Source organism: Agelaius phoeniceus, chromosome 4, assembly GCF_051311805.1.
Source record: "Agelaius phoeniceus isolate bAgePho1 chromosome 4, bAgePho1.hap1, whole genome shotgun sequence".
Classification (NCBI taxonomy): Eukaryota; Metazoa; Chordata; class Aves; order Passeriformes; family Icteridae; genus Agelaius; species Agelaius phoeniceus.
Genome location: NC_135268.1, coordinates 72,236,725 through 72,258,024, shown reverse-complemented (window position 1 = coordinate 72,258,024; position 21,300 = coordinate 72,236,725). Strand labels below are relative to the sequence as shown.

General features: G+C 44.5%; 1 protein-coding gene across 5 annotated transcripts in view; it reads left to right on the top strand.

The window, feature by feature from the left end:
* SLC4A11 (solute carrier family 4 member 11) overlaps nucleotides 1–21,300 on the top strand; it is a 104,901-nt gene that overhangs the window by 38,556 nt on the left and 45,045 nt on the right. For all 5 annotated transcript variants that reach the window (XM_077177873.1, XM_077177872.1, XM_077177871.1 and 2 more), the window contains exons 4-6: nucleotides 5,615–5,661; nucleotides 11,190–11,421; nucleotides 12,710–12,791. In XM_077177873.1, coding sequence (XP_077033988.1) covers nucleotides 5,615–5,661; nucleotides 11,190–11,421; nucleotides 12,710–12,791 — 361 coding nt within the window. The remainder of the gene's footprint in view (nucleotides 1–5,614; nucleotides 5,662–11,189; nucleotides 11,422–12,709; nucleotides 12,792–21,300) is intronic.

Genomic DNA, 21,300 nt, shown 5'->3' with positions numbered 1-21,300 from the left:
AGTAATTTCTTTTTCAAGTCTATAATCTAAATGTTCTCTCTATCAGTGGGAAACCATTTCCCCGTTGTCCTGGCACTCCAGGCTTTTGTCCAGGAAAGCTTTATCTGCAGCACACCTGGAATTAAATCCCTGCAAATAAATGCAGCAGTTTGGTTTAGCTGGGCCTTAAGTTTATTGGACAGGTCATGCAAGTGAGTCTTGGGAATATGTGGGGGCACATCCTTGCCATCAGTCACGGTGTTCTTATCTCCTTGGCAGCTCCCTTAAGTCAGCCAGGCATATATTTTCATCATTTGAATCTTGGGTTTTTCTTTCAGTTTCAGGTTTTAAAACAATCATTTGGACCTTGTTCTTGTATTTTGGGCTTTTAAAACAGTTCTTTGGATGTTGTTTTTGAGGTTGAGGCTCTGAAACAATTCAACCTCTCCTTACATTGCAGGAGTTTTTGCACAATATTTCCTTAAATTTAGGCACGGTTTCTCAAGGATTTGTGGAGCTGTAGCTGCTGAACTTTTCCCACTTGCAGCTGATGCTCAGACTGGAGATTTTAGAGCCTTTTGGGGAGAACAAGCCAAACTCCTACCAGCAGAGAGAAGCCAATTGGAAAGCAGGATGTGGCTCTGCCGGGGTGTGGGGGGGAAGCAGCGGAACACCAATTACGCTTCAGGAGAAATTAAAGGCTGTTCCACCCTGCTCAAACTGATCATTCCTAGATACAGAGAATCAACAGTTTCCTGTGCTCCAGAGGCGCACACGTGCACGCCCGCTGCCACAAAACACGGCATCCAAATCCTGGCCCAGCCCCTGCCCAAATGAGTTTTTTTTTTCTTCAAGGGGACGAGGAGAAAAGCTGGATGCTGGCGCCAAGGATATTCCAGAGAGAGTAAGGTCCAGAGACAAGTGGTCTGGGCTTGAATGGGTATCACTCTGCACACAATAGTCACATTTCCTCACATTAATACCAAGGTCCTTTTTATGTCTCGAGGCACAATGCTGACCCACGCGTTCCATCTGATAACTCCTGTTTTAGCAGTTTGATGTCAGAGTGGGATGTTGGGCTCCTGAGGCTTCCTACCCTCTAATGGAAAGTGGATATAGCGATTGTGTGCCGGGGAGGGGACGGCCTCCCTCCGAATTTCCTGACCAGGGTGTTTTCAAAGAGCTGCTTAGGAAGCTGAGGGAGGTGTGGGGGGAGCACGGGTGCTTCTGCACGGAGGCAGCAGCCTCCCTTCTCTGTGCTTCACCTTGGTGCTTTGGAGCAGCTAAATCCCCCCTGTGGGATTTAAAGTGCATGGAAAAAAAATGCACATTTCCCCCTGCTCCAATAGAATCTGCCACAGGTGTGTTTCTCCGCTAAATATTCGGCTTTTATAGCACATGGGTGTGACAAGTGACACCTTGCCCCTAATCAGTCTTTGTGATGTCCCCTCTCCTTCCCAGGGAGGGATGGTTCTTCCCCTGTTTTGCTGTTTTTGCTGCTCCAGAATCCTTTTTCCCACCTGCCTTTGACCTGGGGATCTGTGGGATGAACCCAGCAGAGTTCAGGCTCTTTTCCTCATCACCTGTTGTGGCAATGTGGGATAATGAAAGCACAGTTATTTATCTAACAATATTTGACCAAAATTATTCAAATCTGATGGTGATTAGTCCAGGCTCAGGACAGCAAAGCAAAGAATCCCTCTGAGATCCTGTTTGTGCAATCCTTCACTTTCTGTGGTGTGTTAAAAGGGTCACCACTGCTCCTGACAAACTCCTGTCACCCCATGTGGTGATGGGGTTTTATTTAAATATTTTTAAGGCAGATTTGAAAAGCAGAACGGTTTTTTTCTGCTCACGGTGTGGTTCGACTCAAGTAGCTGAGTCTTAGATTTTATCCCTGATAAAAAGCAAAGATAAAATAGATTTATTTTTTTTTTAAGTAATAAGCCCTCAAAACCTTAATGCTTCCACTCACACCAGGTCCTTGGTATTATTCAGGGAAAAACATGGAAGTGCTAATACAGTATTCTGCTCTATTTTACTGTGCTTATATATATTTACTGTGAAGATGCACCAGGGAGTGTTTGTAGATCTAAAGAAATGTGCACAGCCAAAAAGCTCTTTTTCTCTAATTTCCACTCCTTTTATTGCAAAATAAAATACCGTCTTAAGATGCTGCAGGCATCCAGTGGTGGCTTTGCTCCAAGGGCTTTTGGATCTTCTCAGGTGTTAAGGGCAGCACTGGGGACCTGGATGAGGAAAAGGATGGAAAGGGATCCTGGGTGAAAGGAGATCTCTTAAGACAAAAGGTGAAATACCTTAAACTTTGGTATTTGACTTTCAGGGGTTTGTTTTCAGGCTTGCATGGCAGATGTTGTTACCTAAGCAGGGGGTGGAAGGGAAGCAAGGAGGGGATTTTGTTTCTCTGGGTTGCTCTCAGGGATATTATCAGAGCAGCTGTGATGAAACCGAGCAAATAAACTTCCAAGCATTAAATCTCATTTGTGTTGAAGTTGGATGGGGCCTGTTTGGAGAATAAAAGGAGAGACAGAGTGTGCCACAAGGTCTGATGGTTACAATTCCTCAGAGTTGTCACAGCTGAGCTCCCTGGGAGTCGCTCGTGGGGTTCCCAGTAAGGCTCCGTGCCTGTGTGCACGCATCCCAGAACCTCGGGATGCGCGTGGCGCCTTGATCTGCCTGCCAGGGGATGTCGGGGATGCGTTGCTGACTTTTTGGCTTTTCCCCTGGGCAGGACCTGGAGCAGAGCCCAACAGATAAGCTCAGCCACCCCTGGCAGCTCTCCCTCAGACACACAATAATGCCCCTTGCTCGCTCGCTTGCCTAAAATAGGCTTTTGCTGCCTGCTCTGTCCGGCAAGGAGGGCCACAAAAATAGATGTGAAAATTTCACGTGGTCTCAATCTCAAACTCCTCCTAGAGCTTCATTGTAACATTCAGGTGTGAAGTCTCAAATTACTGAGATTTTCAAGTTACTGCTCTTGGCTGAGGAGATTGATGGGGAGTTTCTTGTAGGGTGAATTGAAGGTTTTCTGTATCCATGTCATTCCCATGAAGGGCTCCTTTGTGGAGGAGCAAGGGCCAACGGTGTTGATTCTTTTTACCCCCTCCTTGGCTGGAGGGAGGCGGGGATGGTGCTGTGGAGGAGGAGAAAATGAGTGGCAGGCTGGTGGTGGTTGGACTTGAGCTTTGGATGTGTCATGGGCAACCTCCTGCAGGGTTTGATCCCACATTGCCCAGCAGGAAATAAATGGATATTTATTGTGAGCAAGGCAGAAGAGCACTTGAGAAGTCTCTGTGTATATTTCCCTTCCCTTTGTCGTGTTCCAGTGGATTTGCTGCTATCCCTGAGTGATTTGGTAGCACTCCAGTGAGCATTTAAGACACCAGCCCAGAACTGGGATGGACATACCCATCCATCTCCTTGCCTGGATGAAATCTGAGCTATGTGTTGTTGGGATGAATGATGAATGAAGGTCTGGGCTTTCCAAAGTGTCACCTCTGTACCCAGAACAGCTTTTTTGAGAAGTTTGACAGATCCTGCTCCAACAGATGTAATGAGATGTTTTTGCTTAGGTTGATAAAGCAGCACTTGGTGCTCCTCCAGCTGGGTACGTGAGAGAGCTGTCAGCAAAGATTGATACACCTCAAAAATGATAAGAGGAACCAAGAGTTGCTGCCTGATAAAAGCACAACAAGAATTTCTGTTCCATTTCCATGTATCCATGAGGACAGGCTGCAGCTCTCTCTTCAGCATGTGCCTGCTATTGTTCAGGATTGTGGGTATTTTTTGTCTCTCCAGAACTATTTCTTGCAAAAGCAGATAAACCAAAACATGTTTTCTCCTCAATGAATATTTATGGGCTTCCAAATCTCCCTGCATACTTCTGCATGTGTAATTAGGCTGGAAGTTGGGTAAGTGAGCATTGGAGAACTACAGATGTGAGAGCCTGGGGAAAATGCTTGATGTTTCTGGTTTATTTGGGTGCTTGCTTTTTAATAATAAATTGCACTTTTTAGATGAAACAGCTTGTGTTTTCCAAAAGGCGCAGCAAAAGCAGGAATAATTGGGGCTGTTGCAGCAGCAGACTTGTCTGGTTAAGTGATGCTTTTAAACACATGTGCAGCATCCAAGTGAAATCTGGGAGAAGTTGGGTGATGTAACCAAAGCCTCTGAACCACCTCATTTTGTTTAGGGGGAGATGAAGTCAATCCTTTCCCTCTCTTCCGCAGCTCTGCTCCCACTTTGAGTTGGAGCCTTTGAACCCCATCGAGGGCAAAACTCAAATTTCTGTTTGATCAGCAATGATTCTGTTTAAATCAGCTTTCTGCATGCAAAAGATAATTGGGTTTTTTTTTGGAGTTCTAACGTGAGTTACACCCTCAGCTTATTTTTTGGAGAGTAGCAGGGCTTGGCTTGAAGGTGAGTGGCCAAGTCATGGGATTGCAGCAGCTCTTACAGGTTAGGATTTGGAAGCAGAGATCTGGAAAGGAAGCAAAACCCTCATCTGAATAACTGTAACTCCATGTTACATCTCTGTAGTTTTCCACAGCTTGGCCTCTGGAAAAGTTTTGGTCTCCAGTGGGTTTTTCCATGCTGCTGCTACTGCGCTCGTTCAGATTAAAGCTGTTCATGTGCTTCATTTTGGTAGCAGCTCAGGCTTTTTGGGGGTTTTTTTAGAACTTAAGGAGAAGGATGCCAGGCTGGAAGTGTTCAAGGCCAGGTTGGATGGGGCTTGGAGCAGCCTGGTCAAGTGGAAGGTGACCTTGATGGTCTTTAAGATCCCTTCCAACCCAAACTGTTCTGTGATTCTCTGCACAAAAAGTACCTATGGGACAAATAATGCCACAGAGAGGCTGCCTTGGCTGCAAGGAGTGGGCTTTTGGCAAAGACAGCTTGATTTTGTTTTGTTTTGTAGCTGATACCCAAAAAATTCTTGGTAGTTACTGTAAGAAAATGTTATTGTTGGCGCTTGGAAGTTTGAAGTGGGAATTTCCCGGGTTCCCCCGTCCTGTGTATTCAATGACATTTACTAGTCCCTAAACAGCAGTTTTCTTTCCCAAGAGCTGTGTTGCTTTCTCCTCAGATTTATGGAGGCAGCGTGGTGAGTTGACAGGACATTAATGCGCTCATCTTGGAGTCACTGCCTGCAATCCCTTGGAAGTGCCTGGCTGTTATTGTTGACTCCTTAACGAGGACAAGGAGGGTTTCCAAACGAGGGTGACTCATGAAATCGTAGCCTCAATCTATCAAACAGCGATGCATTGGATTAAATGATTACTTCAAGGATTAGGAGTTAGATTTTTGGGGAGGTGGAGAGGGAGGGAGAGAAGGGAAGAGTAAAAATACATCAGAGTTACAAAAACCAAGCCAAAAAAAGCTGCAAGACACAATCCCCGAGTGATCAGATAATGCCAATCCAAGCGTGCTTGGTTCACGCTTCCAAAATGGGAGATGTTGTAAAAACTGAATCTCTGCTTTTCTCTAGAGATCATCCCCTGCCAAGAGAGTGATGCTTCACCTCCTCCTGAGCCTCCTGCTCAGCTCCTGCTGCCTGTCAGGTACCTCTGATAGTAACACTCTTCTGATGTGGGTTTTTTTTTTTCCTTCTTTCCAGCTGAAAGTGAAGGTGCTGGCTGCGTGTTACTGCACACATCAAGGAAGGTAAGTAGAGGTGCTGTGTGACCAGTTTGCTTTTTTCATCATCCAGAAGTACAGAAAAGGATCATGAAATACACTGAGGGGCTGCTTGTTGCTGGCCTAAGCAAAAGGCATTTAAATGCTTCTTCTCTTCAATTCCTCTCCCTTTCTTTAAACCTAAAAAGCCACGTGCTGCTCAATCTCAGAACAATTTCTCCGTAATTCTGATCGTTCCACTGCTTTTTGTCCCAGACAATTCCTTGACATGTTAATTCATCACTTTCTCTTCTGCAGCTGCCTCCACAGGGATCCAAGTGTGTCCTGGCTGCTGAGTTCCTCTGGAGCTGGAAACAGAGACACCCAGCAGACATGGCTGGGATTTGGTTCCCTCTTTATTCCAGCTATTCGGTCATCCTTCATGAGGTTCAGCAGGAGTGAGATCCCTGGAAACCAGCAGCCTAGGAGGAGGATTAGGAGCCCACACTTAGTTTACACTTGCTCCTGAGACTGTAACTCTCTAATGATAAGGTGAAAGTGCAAAAAAAAAAACTCAATAGGCTTTGTTATTCCAAACCTTCAGCTGTGGAAGGGCTCAGAAAGTACTCAGGGAGGAATTGGGTTGTTTTTTTAATGACTTCTCTGTGAGGGTGGGCAGGCCCTGGCACAGGGTGCCCAGAGAAGCTGTGGCTGCTCCTGGGTCCCTGGAGGTGTCCAAGGCCAGGCTGGACAGGGCTTGGAGCACCCTGGGACAGTGAAGGTGTCCCTGACATGGCAGGGGTGGCACTGGGTGATCTTAGAGGTCCCTTCCAACCCAACCCATTCTTTAATTCTCGGATTCTCTGGGAAGTTTCACCTTTAGGGTTGTGAGGCTGGTGGTGCATTAAGTTGTCCTGAATTCTTGCCTGAAGGAGTGGCTGTTGTCATGGGAACTTGTAGCATCACTGATCCTGGTAAATCACAGAATCATTTAGGTTGGGTAAACCCTCTAAGGTCACAAATCCAACCATTCCCCCAGCACTGCCAAGGCCACCACTGACATGTCCCCAAGTGCCACTTCCACACAGCTTTTAAATCCCTCCTGGGATGGGGACTCCACTCCACCACAGCCCTGGACAGCTGTGCCAGTGCCTGAGATCTTGGATTTCAGGCTTTGTTGCAGGTTGTGACTTGAGGTTTTAGTTTGTGGAGCCTTATAAGCTTTGGGGGCTTTTTAGGGAATCCCAGAGAGCTCTTTAATTCTCCTTTGCTTTAGGACTCTAAGACAGCTCAAATCCTGAAAAGATATTTCAGAAGTGTGAATTAGTAGTGGGAGGAAATGTGTGATAGCTTTAGAAACCTTTTCCCCAAGTTAAGAAAAAACCCCAAAGCAAATCGATACCCAAGAAAACACCACCCAAAACAAAGCCACCACCAAAAAAAATTAAAATTAAACATTGTTTGGTATAGAATCATGGAAAGTTAAAATAGGCAATTCTATGCTCAGGAATGAAAATGTCTTTATCCCTAATTTGTCTTGTCTAGTCCCAGTGCCAAGGTTCTCAGTCATACACACTTGACTGAAAGTAACCTGAGAACTTAATCACTTAAAAGTGCAAATTCTAAGCCCAAATGCAGGATCTGCCTCTGATAAGGAATAGTTGGAAACTGCTAACTCACAAGTGTCTCTTCTACTTTGTTTTTCCTTTTCAGAGCTGTAGGATTTTTGCTGTTTCTGGCCTGTAGTTCATACTTGAGCATTTTAGTGTGCTGTGCAGCCATAAATACCAGAGAGCTTTAGCAGGGCTTGAGAAAAAGACACTTTTGCCAGTTTTTCCCTCCAGGGAGGATGAGTGGAAATTTTGTGCTTCAAATGCAAAGGAAATTGAGACCTGACTCATGGAGGAGATGGCTCCAAGTGTCTGGGAAGGGGGAATCACCAGCAGAGAAGTGAGAAGCTTTGTCTGGAGAGGTTTCCCTGTAGGTTGTCCCTGTCTCTGGTGGAAGCCTGTGGTTCTGGGAGGGCAGTTTGTGTCTCAGGCAATTTGCTATATAGCAGGGCAGGAATAAAGGTTCTTCACACAGATTGAGCTATTTAATCACCATCACAGAGTGGTTCTGAGGGAATTGGCCCAAAGAACCGTGGCAGCAGCCCAGGCAGAGCTCTGCTCAGCAGAATGGGATTTTTTGGACACCACAGAAAATCTGCTGGGGGCTCTAAGTGAAGGCGTCTCCCTCCTGAGCAGCCAGCCAGGAGAGAGCTTGCAATTTGTGCCTTGTTGATAAGTTAGAATGTGTGATTTTGGACTATCTGAAGTCAGGGGAGGGTGTTTCAGTGTTTTGCCCCTTTTTTGGCACAACAGCCTCTGTTCCTGTCACGGTGCAAGGTGGAGCTTTGCAATCAAGGATGCCCAGAGCTGTTCAAATGGCTCTTGGGTAGCTGACTTGGGTTTCATCCTAAGCAGTTTCCAGCATCGAATTTCCAGCATCAAGTTTCCTGGTGTGACTTGACTATCCAGCTAAAAATATTAGTGAGGGAGCATTCATTAATCTCCCCTGAACCCAGTGGGGGTCCTGGCTGGAACAGTTGTGCCTGAGCTGTCTCTGAGGCTTTGCTGTGCCAGTGCTTCCAGTAATTTGATTTTGGTGTGTCTCAGGGAGTGATGGATTTCTCTCCTTTCATGGTGGCTGCTTGCCTTGTGAAGTTTAATGTGCATAAAGCCTCTTTAAGCTCAGAGAGTAGATTTAGATTGGGTGTTAGGGATGCTCCCTTGTGAGGGTGGTGAGGCCCTGGCACAGGGTGCCCAGAGGAGCTGTGGCTGCCCCTGGATCCCTGGAAGTGCCCAAGGCCAGGCTGGACAAGGCTTTGGAGCATCCTGGGCTAGTGGAAAATGTTCATGCCCATGGCAGGGGATGGAACTGGATGAGCTTTGAGTTCCCTTCCAGCCCAAACCATTCCATGACTCTACAATGCCTTCCCTAATCTTAGGAACTGATAATAATGATAAATGGATGATAAATATGAGTCTTCCCCCTATTTTCTATGAAGGACCAACAGCAGGGAAATGAAACAGCTGTGGGGCATGGAAAGTTATTTTTCCAAGGCATTGCTTGAAGCCTGTGGCTCAGCTGGAGCTGAATCCTCCTGATTTGCAATGAGCTGCTGCTGCAGGATCAGGGTTGATTGAGATGAGCCGGGGCCTTCCAGTGCCTGAAGGGAGCTACAAGAAAGATAGGAAGAGATAACTGAAAATAGTCTGGAGTGACAGGACAAGGGGAAATGACTTCAGACTGAAAGAGAATAGGTTTAGACTGGATATTAGAAAAAAATTCTTTATCATGAAGATGGTGAGGCCCTGGCACAGCTTGCCCAGAGCAGCTGTGTCTGCCCCACCCTGGAAGTGCCCAAGGCCAGGCTGGATAGTGCTCTGAGCAACCTGGGATAGTGGAAGGTGTCCCTGCCCATGGCAGGGGTGGAACTGGATAATCTTTGAGGTCCCTTCAACCCAAACCATTCTGTGATTCTGTGATCTGGGCAGATAACCCACATGAATGCCTTGGATTAATTTTTTGCTGTCCCTCACCTTTCTCCTTCTGCTGTTCTGCTTCTGGTTGTTTCTCTCCAGAAGTTGGTGACACAAAGCCACCTTTGCTATTTTGAAGGCTCTTATTACAGGTGTAGGTTAATGTGCTCTCACTTTTGAGACAGACTCACTCCTTGCACTTCTGAGGTGGAGTTGTAGCTGTGTCACCGTCTCCTCTCCTACGAGCAGATGGCTCCAAAGCCTTGGGGGTGGGAGCTGAAACGCTTCAGAGAATCCTCCCTCTCAAGGATGCTGTGGAAAGAGTGATTGATGCAAAGTAAAACAGTGCTAATTGCAATGGATGTGTACTGACAACTTGATAGTTGCTGTGATAATTACAGTAATTAGGGAGATGTTAGCATTTTTTTGCCTGTGTCTATAAATGGAAAAGGTAAGAGAGAGTGTGCATGGAAGGAGAGGACCCATGAGGGATGGCCCTGCACCCTGGGGGAAATGTGGCACGGTCCTGGCTGTGGAGGCACCTGGGGATCAGATTTGTAAAAGCAAATCAGGGCTTGATTCTTCCTGAGCCTGAGGGGAACTGAGGGTTTCAATGTCTCTTGACAATCTGGTTCTCAGCATCACAAATTGAGCTTGGCAGCTTTCCCATGGGAAGGAAGATCCATAGAACAGCTCAGTTCCCATTTCCTCACTCAGGCTCTTGAAGGAGAGGGCCAGGACTGCCAGCCCTCCTTGTCCAGTGCTTGTGTGTGGATTTCCAAGGACTCTGCAATGGGAATTTGTAGTTTGATCACTCAATTAATCACTTTCCCAGCTGACAGGTACAGAAAGGAGTTGAGGTTCTGGAACATATGTTGCAGACAGGTAGAAAAATTATAAAAGAAAAGCCTCATAAAATTAGGGCTGCTCTGCTAAATTAATAGCTGGCCTGTCACTTCTAAGTGCAGATAAGTACTTTGCAAGTTCTCATGCAAAAACATCTTGAAAATGAGAGTTTGTTAACACAACAGTCTATTTCTAGGGTAGAAGACAAGTACATCTATATAAACAATAAGCTCAGTCCCATAAGAAGATAGATAGATAAACAATAAGTTCAGTCCCATCAGTGAAGATAATATGTAAACAATTCAAGAAAAGAAATATTTGATAGACAAGTAAAATACCTTTTACTAACCAATAGAGTAATTAGCAAGAAAGCTATTAACCAGTTAAAGTTGCCCATGAGGGCTGTAAAAACTGCATTAAATGAGTTGTGTGAATAAAGAATTAACTTTTCCTGCATGAAGAAACTGAGTCCTGACACACTGGGGCTGTCTCTTCCATCTCAAGGCCAGTAAGTCTGGGACAGCAGAAGGAACCAGTAGAGAGCTGGGATAGTTTCAGCCTCTGCTGTCTTTTACTCACTATTGCTTTAAAGCTAAATCCACAAAGGAAGAAAACTTCCATGGAAGTGGAAAGAACAGAAATTTAGCAAATGTCAGCAAAGTTGATGGGCTGGATGAGATTTCCCACCTGCCACTTCAGGCTCCCTAACTGGGAGCACTGGGGACAGATGGTTCCCAGTTTGAGGACCACGGGGTTGACTTGGCACTGAGATTCATACTGGTGATTTTTCATGCTGCTGAGCTCAGTGTCCATTTCTCCCAAATAGCTTTTCCATGTTTTTTCAAACTTCCTGAATTATTTGAATCTAAAAAAGATTTTAAATGCTACCTTAAGTATTTTTGCTTTTAGACCAACTTATTCTAGGCTGTAAAAAAAAAAGCCATCCAACCACATAAAAACTCTTTTTTTAAAAATTCTGCTTTCTGTGTCAGGGTATAAATGGTACCTGTGGGCACACTGTTAGGATAAGCCTTGAAAATGCAAACCTTCAATACATTAATGCATAAAAAGCCTTTTCTCCTGTGATCTGAATGGCCTGTAGAATCTTTGGTTGGGTGCTAACCTCAACAAAACTGCTTGTGAAGGACCCAAATTCTACTTTGCTGCTTTTGTGTACAGCTGTCTCATGCTCTTTTCTCAACACAGTACCTGAAATTAAAGAATTTTGAGGAGGAGGTGAGAGCCCAGAGAGACCTGGATGGTTTCTTGGCCAGAGCCAGCATCATCCTGGATGAAACAGCCACGTCCTTGGACGATGTTCTCCGGGAGATGCTGAAACACTTCGCCGAGGATCCGGAGAACATGGAGCCCAGCTGCAACTTCGAAAAAATCATGAACACTTTATTCACAGATTCAGGGACCCCACGGGAAGGGAACGGTAATCAGCTCTTGCTTTGCTTTGGCTGCTGGGCTGCTCTTCATTTGCCATCCTTGCCATGGTGGGGTGTGCTGGACAATCACTGTGTGGTCCCCGGGCTTGCACGTTGCACGTGACTCCGTGGGTTGATTTTTTTTTTTCTCATGTCATTCAGACTGAAGGGCCTCATTTCTCCAGGGTTTTTGTGTTTTGGTGGAGTCTTGCCCCTGTTTCATTAAGATCATCCATTGTGGTGCTCTCTGGGGTGTCTTGTCTGTGTGGACCCTTTTGGTTTGCTTGTCCTCGTCAGCAAAGGCTCCTTTGCCTTGTGATTCTCCACCTGAATTCACACAGGCTGAGGAATTTTGCCTGCTTTGGATGAGTAATTGAGGAGGGTTGATCCTTTTATGTCACTCCCAGCCCATTGGAGGAAATTGGAGACACTTGTTTTTTTCCTCCAGAAGCTCAACTGGGGCAGCCCTGGCCAAGGTTGTTGGCTTGGTATCACCTTAAGCTATCAACAACTGGTATCACCTTAACCTATCAACAAATAGTATCACCTTAAGCTATCAACAAATAGTATCACCTTAAGCTATCAACAACTGGTATCACCTTAAGCATCAAAAAATGTTGTAGTGTAGTCTAAAAAAACACTTTTAGCCCAAGATGTGAAGAAGCTTAACTGAGCATTGTTTCTCTGTAGGCACCCTTGATGGTTCAGAGTCACCAGGAATGAATGCACAATCATATCCAGCGCACCTCAAATGTAACTGTCACAGCCTGAGTGAATTTGTTTAACAGATATGTCAAGTCCTGAGCATGTAGTAAGCATGTTCATGCTTTGGTTACTTCTTGCTACCTGTCTTAGAGCTTCGCATTTGTAATCCCTTTAAATTTAGGCTTTCTGCCAATAAAGAACAAAAAGTAAGTAGTGCTGTAAAATAGTGTGAGAGCAGTAGCTGGGAAGAGGGGGAGAGAGGGCAGGGGATTGGGAAGGTGACATCCCTCCCAGTCCTGTCTGTGTGTGTGTGGTGGATAATGCTAATTTAATAACCAGTACTGCAGGAGGATGATGTTGGGAGGAGAAAGCAGCTGCCTTTCTAAGCTGTGAATAGTTTAAGGACACAGTTCAAAAGCAGCAGGGCAAATGTTTCCATCTCTCTCTGTCAGCCCCCACCCCTGCATTAGTCCACTGGGCAGATAGGAATGCTTGGGATTAGTAGTCAGCTTCCATTTAGACAGAAATGTTATTTACAGCTGCAGAATAAATGAGGACAGCCTGTGATGTTTCCCTCTCTTCTCTTCCCAGTTCACCTTTTATCAGACACAATTCAAGGGGTCACAGCCACAGTCACGGGGGTGCAGTATCAGCAGTCCTGGCTCTGTATCATGTAAGTACCTGGCTTAGATGAGCAAAATCACTGACATCCAAACCTTTTCCTGCTGCTGGGAGGAGCAGAGGTTCAGAATGTGCCCTTTTGGGTTAAGATGGTGGTGCTTGTTCCATCCACCCTGTGGGATCTGTCTCTCTCTGGGCTGCTTCTCTTTGCAAACACATGCAGTAGGTGACCACAGCCCCTCCAGGGCATTCAGCTCTTGGATGTTATAGAAATCTGCTGTTAACAAGCTAAGAATGCTGAAAAAATGAGCCAGAAAATGCTAATTACTGAGAAATGCTAATAAAGGAACTTCTCAAAGGGACAAGCAAACTGGTTCATGGACTGCTTTGCCTGCCAAAGTCTGGGAGCCTGGACCAAAAGATTTCTTAGGTCCTTTGATGGAACCATCCAAACTTTGTAGCTGAAAATTGAAGTCAGACATTCCACACTATTTAGACACTGATTACTTTGTCTGACAATTAATTTGGACGCTGATTAATTGTCAACACTGTTAAACATTGGAGGAGCAGGCCCTTAAGAACTCTGTCACCTGGGATTTATGAGATGTGGTGGCTTCACCCCAGCTTGCACTTGACCAGAACTGGGGTTTGAAGTTATTGTCTCCAAGTCAGGCCTGTGGGGTGAGCCAGGCTGTCCCTTCACAGGGGACAGGCCAGAACCTGAGTCCCTGAGCCAGCCAAAGCTGTGCCTTTTTGACTCTTGCTTTATTCCTCTGCAGTCTTAAAGTCAGAGTTGTCAAGAAATATGTTAATTCCCAGAGAAATGGCTGGGATATGTGGGATAGGTGCCTAAAGGCATGCACATATTTTAGCCTTCACAGCCAGTTTGCTGGGACAACTGTCACAATACTTTTCCTTCTGCTTGCTCTTCTTCCCCTGCCCTCTGCTTACGGCTGGGGAAAAATGGAGAGAAATAGAGGATTAAAAAAAAAAACCAATCAAAAAGGAGACAACACCATCAACAAACAAGGAAAAATCTCCCCCTTGTTTTGAATCTCTTATGAAAGAGAAGGATGTGATCTCCATGTGAAAAAGAAGTGATGGCATATCAGGGCTGTGTCCTGAGAGAGAGGAGAGCTGGATGATATTTTGTGCTTTTTGTGCTACTTTTTTACACCTGGCACTTACAGAGCAGGACCACAATGAACAAAACTAGTTTATAAAGTAAAATGGTGTCAACCAAGAGGACTTTTGGGCAGTTTTCTCCTCTTTGGATGCCATAGGAAGGGTAACAGCAGTAAGGATATGTAGGTGCTGCTGATGAGAGGATGGAAGTTGGTCCTGTGGGGTGAGGCAGCTCTGTGGAGGGTTTTGGGGAGTGTTGCCTTAACACCAAAGGATTTTAAAGGTCAGGATGCAAATGCTGTGATTACATACATGAGAGTGAAAAGGGTGGGTTCAGCCTCTTAGGAAAGTGAGCCAAAGCTTTAAATGCATCCATGTGAGTAATCCTGGCTTCCATGACAAGAGATGATTTAAAAAATAAGCTCACAGCCTGAAGGTGTCTTGTGCAAAACTTTCCTTGTTTCTTCCTTTTGTTGCTCTGAAGAAGGAGAAGAAAGTGGTGGGAAAGCAATGATGAGTTATTAACCATAATTATCTAATTATTGCACTGTATTTCTGCTGGAGTTATTGTGCAACAGATTGTGAACCATATTTTTAGATCTTACATTTTTCTTGAAGTCAGATTGCAAAACAGCTTCCAAACCTCTGAAGTAAAAGGAATTTGTTGATGAAAAAATTTTCCATATGAGTGGGAAGAACCTTTAAGATATCTGCTATTCTTTATCCTTGCATTTGGTCTATACCCTTTGCTAAATTTTAAATTAGCACTGCTGGATTGGTGCACCTTAACCAACTTTTAATTCCTGGTGGATGAGATAAAATTGATATAATAAGATTATATTAATGAGGAGGAACAGCTCAGAGATAAGATTTTGGTGGTATTGCTTCTGCATAGATGATGAGGGGAAATATTAACAGCTGAAATTAGGTTGGGGTGAGAAAGGAAGGAATTTTATAGGATATTCACTGAGTTGTGCAGAGCCTGGCTGCAGAAGAACATTCCTAATGAAGACAAAAATGTGTTTCCCTCTCCTTTGTGCTGGAAAGAAGGCTCTTATTTCTTATCTGATTTATCCTCTGTGAAAAGAGCAGTGGGGAAAACCTGGGGTTGAGATAATTGTTCTGCTTCTGTTGGATTTGGTGCTTTCCTGATGGTTTCAGGCCTAGGGAAGCTCCAGCAAGGTCAGACATTCCCTATGGATCTGGGCTTCAGGGCCGAATAAAGCCTTGAGGAATTGAAGATCTCAAGGTTTCAATGTTCCTGTGAAGTCCAGAAAAACAACTGAATTCTGATTCACTGCAGGTTTTAGGGGTGGTTTTGTCAGGAATGACCAAAACCTGATCTTTCTGAGGAGGCAAGAGGAGGAGGCTGAGCAGGCTACATCAACTTATGGAAAACTTGGGATTCTCCTGTTAAAATGAGAGCTGAGAGGATCAAAGCCTTTCATGCTCCAGGGTCCAGCTCTGGAAGAATGAAGATTTCTATTTGTGTACATGGTCATTTCCTAACTAGAAAGCAAATCTTGAGAGTTACAGATGAGCTTCATCAGCCCAGGACAAGATCTCATACCTTTGCAGCCATGGACACAACTCTGTTTTCCTCCTATTCCAGCATTTGCCACAACAGAAAGACACAAACTGGCCCAGAGATTTCCTCTGCTTCCCTGGGAAGCTGCTGCTGGTTGTTTCCTTGGAGAAGCTGGGATGAGGGATTTCTGTCCCAGAGTGAGGAGTGCTGGAGTGTTTTCCTCAGTTATTTAAGTGAGGGAGCTCAGCTGCTGACAGGACCTGCAGCATGGAATGACTGAAGCAGGCAGAGGTGCTGCCAGGAGGTGCTTGGAGCTCCCCCTGAAGCACCCAGACCTGCCATGATCCCAGCACAGAGGGGTAAACTGGATGCTTTCCATGGCATAAATGGGAAAGAAGCTTCAGGGGGAGCTGCTGGTTTTAGAGTTGCAGTTTTGTGCCTCAAAAAGGCCAAGAAACCCCTCCTTGTCCCATGAAGAGGTGACTCTATCACAAGCCAAATCCTATCACACCCCACTCCTTCTTTAACTGCCTGAAAAATGAAGATGAAAATGCCTGATTATTAATTTTTTCCTCTTGGAGTGAAGAATATATGATTATAAAATGGCTTAACTGGGTGCTGGTGGATTTTTCTCCCTCATGTCCTGCTAGGAAAAACATCATCTCAGTGGGTTATGGAATAAATGTCCCTGAGCTGATGGAACTCCCCAGGCATCCCAGCTTCCAGGCTGGATTCTCCCTGCCAGCAGATTGATATAACTGCTGATTTCCAGAGCTGAATCCTTAGAAAAATGTGAAATCAAGCTGCTCCATAGTCTGGATGGAGTAGTTGTAGAGCCATTTCTGGCTGGATTGCTAAAGCACATGGGCTGGGCATTAAAGTGATTTCCTAAAGCTCTTTTAACAGGCAGAGCAGAGGGGGGAAAAGCCTCTCTGCAAGCAAGGAGTGGTTCACTGGTTTGTGTGCTCTGTGTTGCTATAGAATTTCTGCCTTTGATGTAGCCTGTCATGGCAGTGACTCCTGTGGAGGAGTTTAACACAGAAAAACCCAGGTAGCCTCTCAAAAATAGGTATTGTGAGATGATATTGGATAACCAGCAAGGCTGCTGTTGAGATAATCAAAATTTGAGGAGTTAGATCCCAAATTTAATGTATTACTGTGAAAGATGTGACTCTCAACAGAACTAATGCCAGTCCATTTTTTGTGTTTAAGGATTTTTCCAGACCCAGAGGTCTGTGGGTTTCTAGAAGAGTCACATTGTCTCTGATTTAGATGTTGAATAGATTTCAAATGGAGATGCTTCACTTGCTGCCTCTTCCTCAGATTATTCTTTTAAAGGGCAAAATGGGAAATTAAAACAGTTGGACTGCTTAAAACAAATATTTTCATTTAGAGGGATGATTACAAGATTTGGAGCCTTGTAAGCAAGAGCCTCTTCTGCAGAATTTACAACTATCATCTCTCAAGTGTTCTTTGGGCTCAGAGAACCATGTAATTTTTTAAGGGCCTCTCTACCCTTTTTGAGTTTTCCCAGATTATGCTGGAGAGCCAAAGCTTTTGCAGGTACTGTTTTAAGAAAAGAAAAGCTCAAATTCAACCTCTGCATTAGGGATTTGGGTCCTGAAGAAGAAAGATGGCTTGTTTTGATCCCTGCAGGGTCTGAACAGGGATGAGAAATCTCCTTATAGAATCAGGAAGGTTGGAAAAGTCCAACCCTTAACACAGCACCACTGTGTTCACCTCCAAACCATGACCCCAGTGTTGAGTTTGTGAGGTCCCCAGGATGAAGGAGGAATTGAGAATCTGACTCCATGTTCTTAGAAGGCTACCTAATTATTATATTATATTATATTATATTATATTATATTATATTATATTATATTATATTATATTATATTATATTATATTATATTATATTATATTATATTATATTATATTATATTATATTATATTTTAATATTACTATATAATATTACTATATTATAGTAATATAATATAATATTATATTATATTATATTACTATACTAAAGAAAGAGAAAGGATACAGACAGAAGGCTTTACAAGATACTAATTAAAAACTCATGACTGACTCCACTGAGTCTGATGGTGGTTGGTCATTAATTAAAACCAAATCACATGAAACCAATCAAACATGCACCTGTTGGTAAACAATCTCCAGCCACATTCCAAAGCAGCAAAACAGGGAGAAGCAAATGAGATAATATTGTTTTTTTCTCTGAGGCTTCTCATCTTCCCAGGAGAAGAAATGCAGGGAAAGGGATTTTTCAGACAATATCACAGTGACAACCCCAGTGCCACAGCCAACATCTGGCAAGGGTTCTTTGAATTTAGAGAACCAATTAATTTTCTTTTAAAGGCCTCTCCCCCCATGCTGGGCCATCCCAGGTGGTGCTGGAGAGCTCCTACAGGTGCTGTGTGATGGAATAGAATTCTCAATACTCACTGACCTGGAGGAAATCCTTCCCCCTGGAGAGGATGAGTCTTCCTGGAGCTCAGCAAGGTGCATTTCCCAGGCCAGAAGGGCTTCCAGCCTGGAGTGGGGGTGTTGTGGCTGAGACCAGCCTGTGCCAGGCTGTGGGTGAGCTGCCTGGCCTGGCCACAGCTTCATCCCTCACTTGCAGATCCTGGTTTCTCCAAGCTGGTGCCTGGAGCTGCTCAGCAAAGGAAGATTTATTGGCAGTGGTTGAGAACAAGAAGTGTCATTGTTCTGTGTGGGGACAGGAAAAGGCTGGCTGGCTGATTACCTCTGCTGGGCACTTTTTCATACTGCAAGGGATAATTTGTTTCTGAATTAACTTCCTTTCTTGCCCTTTTAAAAGAGGGTTTCTGTTTCTCTTAGGTCTCCATAATTTGACCCTTTTTATGATTTGCTTGAGCAATGTGTTATTACTCTGATAACATCTTGGGTGTGGGGCAGACCTGGGGCACGTGGGACTCGGTGGATCTGGGATTTTGGTGGAGCACTGCCAGTTCTCACCATCCCAGTGCCACCCTCAGCACCACCAGAGGCAGAGAGGAGCACAGGGAAGCAGAATTTGTGCTATCATTTAAATGCCCTTTTTACAAGCTCAATTATTGGGGCATCAAGATAAAACTGCTGAGAACACAACCTGGCATCTCATTAAATCATAGTCCAGCATTTCCTGGGCTGACTAATACGGAGTGAAAATAGATTTTTCAGCTTTCTGGCCAAACCAAGGCAGAATCAAATGTAGCTCAAGTCAAACCAAAAAGGAACTTGGAGGCTTTGACCAAACCAGACTTGATTTAGAGTCAGCTGAAAATGTCTTGCTAGTTCTCAGTTTTTTGGGGCAATTTACACTCTAGCTTTTTTTTTTTTTTTTTCTTAGTGGGAATTTAAGTGCTACTTTAAAAAGTTGTTTCATTTTGAAAGTGACTTTCTTCTTGGCCTGAGCTGTGCTGACTTTCACCTGCAGTCTTGCTTGGCTTGGGATTTCTCCATGTAAACCAGAGAACTTTATTTTTTTTTTGTGTCTTTTACAAATATTTGCACAATTCTAGTTGGGACTGCAGTTTTGGTTTGTATTGTATTCGTATCTGGATTCTGGAATTAAAACAAAAGTGGGAGCTGTAAGTGCTACACCAGGGAATAGGATTTGAGTCAGCTAAATAATGGCTTAAATTTGAAGAAAAGCTTGAGCTGCTGAATGATGCATGGGCAGAAGTGACTTGGCCTTACACTGAAAGTATTGAAACATCATTTTTTCCCCAAATAAATGGATGTAACAGAGGGAGAGCAGACTGAGATGAGGCTGCATTCTGCACTGTTCCTCCCCTCCATGCAGCCAGGCTCAGGTACATCCCATCTTCTCTGTGGCACCTGTTTAAATCTGGTTTTAATCAGGTTTGTCCTCACTAAATCAACTCCAGCCTGATTTGTAAAGGTGCTATTGATCTAAATTATTTGTACATTGACCTAAGTGTTGGAAATTCTCAATTTTACTGGTGTGATATTGGGATTTAGATCCCTGTGTCAGTGTCCATAGAATTCTTTGCAGAGAAGCTGGAGGAGACTCTCAGAAGTTTGAGAAACCTCAAACTCCAGCACTCTGGATAAAACCATTTGAGATGAAAAGGGTTGATAATGACAGTGAATTTCTTGGTGTCTTGTCAATGCCACTGTGTGAAATCTTTCAGTGCTGTGGGATCCTCTTCTTGCCCAGTCCCTCAGCTTAAGGAAACAGTGAACTCCTGACCAAGAGAAACACAATTTTTTAGTGGCTGCCATGCAAATGATCTTGTAAGTGAGAGAGACCCAATAGCAAAGCTCAGTTTTTCACAGTCCAGTTTTCCCTCTGTACCCAAGAAGCTCTTGAGCTGAAGTGGGATCGTGGCACTGCTGGCAGGACACTTTCCTGTCTCTGGAAAACACAGCTCTGGAGACAATTCATGGAGCTGAAACGTAACCCTCTCACTCCAGGGAGAAAGAAAACTCCAGAACATGTGGCTTGCTTTGTTATTGCACTTTATTATAGGCTTTTCCAGATTGCTTTGTACTTGAGTGGTTTCTTGCTTGGTCAGGCCCTGCCTGGTGCACGTGGCAGGGAGGGAAAGGTGTCTGGGAAGTGTTGGTACAACTCTGTGAGCACAGGTGCTGATCCCTGCTGCTGCTGGCCATGGCTGGGGTGGAAATGATGTCCAAAATGCCCAGCAAACCTTCCTTTTCAAAACAGATTATTTGATGAGCTTGATGCCTCAGGTTTTAACTTCTGTATTTTTCAGATTCTGTGCTGCTTTAGTGTGTGGGTCTGGGCTTTATATGAGGGGATGGTGAGCTGTGTGCACAGAGCAGGGAGACAAAACAACTCCTGCTCCAGCTGGGCACCAAGGACAAATGATCCAAATCTCAGCCCAAGAGCACAAACCCCGTGGGCTGGAGAGAGAAAAACAAGGATGGGACTGCATGGGCTAAAGCTGGAATGGGACAATGAACTCCAAGATGCAAATGGAGCAGAACTGATCCAAGGGAGAGACCCCATGACCAGTTGTGCATTTTTGTGACCATTTTGGTTCTTCTTGGGTGCAGCCCTGGCTGGGCTCTTGTGCTGCCCAAGGTGCATCCATTGAGGCCTTCTAATAAAACCCTACTTTATTATGTAGCTCTGTCTAACCTCTGTTCTAGGTCAGCCTTCACAAGGCATCAAGCTCAGCAGCTGAAGTGTGCAAATGCTGAGAACTGAGCTCAGAATAATGTTAATGCTTTCAGTAATCATTCACTGCTGGTGACCAGGTGGGTGAAGGTGACAGAACTGAAGGTGTTGGCCCACTTGAAGGTTCTCCAGTTGGTCCAGTGCCCAGAGTTCATGTCCCCTCTGGCTTGTTGAGCTGTAACACAAGGAGACTTGTCTGCTGTCCAGCCACAGCTGGATTGCAAGCAGGGGCTTGGCTTTGGTTGTGAAAACAAGTGTAGCTTGCACTCTATTTTCAATTACTTCAAAAGATATTTATTCCTCACCTTAGGACCTGCCTTGATCTTTTTCTCTTTCAAAGCTGATTCGAGTACAAAAAGAACAAGAGGCTGTGGTGAAGGGAAGTTAGGAAATAAATGAACCAGTGTCATCTTTCTCAAGCCCTGTATTGTTCTAATTAAGCTGTTTGGTTGCTCCCAGACAAGTGTCTGTATGAGACTAATTTATAGAAGCAGTCTGCTTCCAGTCTGAGATCAGGAAGTCAAACTCAGTAAGAAAATACTTGATGGTGTGATTTTTATTTTTTTTTAATGCAAATATTGAAGAACTTGATAGAAAATTAAACGTGGTCCAGATTAGGATATCTTCAGCCAAAGACCTTGTTAATGGAACAGCCCTTAGGGTGCATGGGGGTGAGAATACATCTTAAAAGGAAAGAAATAGATGGATTATGGAAG